The sequence below is a fragment of the Phlebotomus papatasi genome, unplaced genomic scaffold, assembly GCF_024763615.1.
Source record: "Phlebotomus papatasi isolate M1 unplaced genomic scaffold, Ppap_2.1 HiC_scaffold_29, whole genome shotgun sequence".
In the NCBI taxonomy this organism is placed as follows: Eukaryota; Metazoa; Arthropoda; class Insecta; order Diptera; family Psychodidae; genus Phlebotomus; species Phlebotomus papatasi.
This window is the reverse complement of record NW_026604516.1, coordinates 43,193-44,684: the sequence shown is the minus strand read 5'-3', so window position 1 is coordinate 44,684 and position 1,492 is coordinate 43,193. Positions and strand designations below refer to the sequence as shown.

The 1,492-nt window shown below is 42.4% G+C and overlaps 1 protein-coding gene across 1 annotated transcript; it reads left to right on the top strand.

Moving 5' to 3' along the window:
• The first annotated feature begins 280 nt into the window (after positions 1 to 280).
• LOC129809059 (uncharacterized protein K02A2.6-like) lies at positions 281 to 1,222 on the top strand. Its single transcript, XM_055858914.1, has one exon. The coding sequence runs from the start codon at positions 281 to 283 to the stop codon at positions 1,220 to 1,222; it is 942 nt and encodes a 313-aa protein (XP_055714889.1).
• The last annotated feature ends 270 nt before the right edge of the window (positions 1,223 to 1,492 follow it).

The following is a 1,492-nucleotide window of genomic DNA, read 5'->3' as shown; positions in this document are numbered from 1 at the left end:
GAGGATGAAAGCAATTGCAAGAGGGTACTGTTGGTGGCCAGGGATGGACAAGGATATAGAAGAAAATGTATTGAATTGCACGATTTGCCAAGAAAACAGGTCATATCCGCCGAAAGATTCTACTCATGTTTGAGAGGATTCTAGTAAACCATTTCAGTGTGTACACGCGGATTATGCCGGACCAGTTTAGGGTAAATATTTATTCATTTTGGTGGACTCCTTTTCTAAATGGCCAGAAGTAAAAGTTTGCAATGATATGACTACTACAACAACAATCAAAATGTTGAGCGAAATTTTTGTAGTTCACGGACTCTGTGATATACTCGTAACTGATCAGGGAAGACAATTCATGAGCCTACAATTTCGTGAGTTTTGCGAAAAGAACGGAATACGACACAAGACGGGAGGGCCTTTTCATCCGGCTACTAATGGTCAGGCCGAAAGATACGTGTGTACTATCAAGGAAAAATTAGAAGTATTGAGAGAAGTAGATAAATCCGAACTAGATCAGAAACTTTGCAGTATTCTGCTAAACTACCGCCGAACTCCACATGCCACCACGGGTGTTTCACCTAGTGTGAAACTTTTCAATCGACAGATTAAGTCAAGACTGGATCTAATTGTTCCGCGAGAAGACATAGTAAAGAGCTCCTCTGAGGTTACCACGCGTAGGAATTTTCAAGAGGGAGAAAGAGTTGCAGCACGTAATTACGGTAGCTGGGGTGCCAAATGGAAATTCGGGAGGATTTCACAAAGATTGGGAAAAGTCCATTACTTTATCAAGTTAGATGATGGTAGAGAATGGAAGCGGCATGTTAATCAGTTGAGAAAGGTAGGAAATGACGTGAGTAGAACAGAAAATGTCGGTAGTAGCAGATCAGGGGGTGTTGAAGAAGATGAGAGTATCATTGGTGAAGGTGGAGGTGTACCGGAAACTCCACAAATCGAAAATGCGTCCAACAGTCGGGAAGAGAAAGAGCAGGACAGTATTAGATTGGAGCAAGATGAGCAGGAGTTAAACGAACATAACCCTGTAGGTAAAGCTCGAGCAGTCTCAACTGATAGTGATGGGGATTCAAGTGAATTTGAAGATGCTGAAGATCAGCTGGGTAGTACAGATGAAGAACCATCGAAAGCGATGCCCCCTCCCCAATCTGTTGAAGTTTTTGAACCTCGTCGTTCACAAAGAATAATCAAAGCTCCGAACCGCCCTAACCTCTGAATTATGCAACAGTCGCCTCCCATACTTGTTTAAACATATAATTTTACTTTCTCTCAAATTTCATGTAAATTTATTTATTCTTTCTTTGTTTTAGTTCATGTAAAGTTCTTTTTCATTTTTCGAGGGGGACGGCTGTTGTATCAGTTGGCAGCACTGCCGCAAATAAAACCCGGATAACCGGGATTGTTGGCGCCAACACAGGAAAAGGCGCCAATTTAGTTCAACGCCACAAGTCGCCAGCGGTGGGTTCTCCAATCTCATCCGAATGAC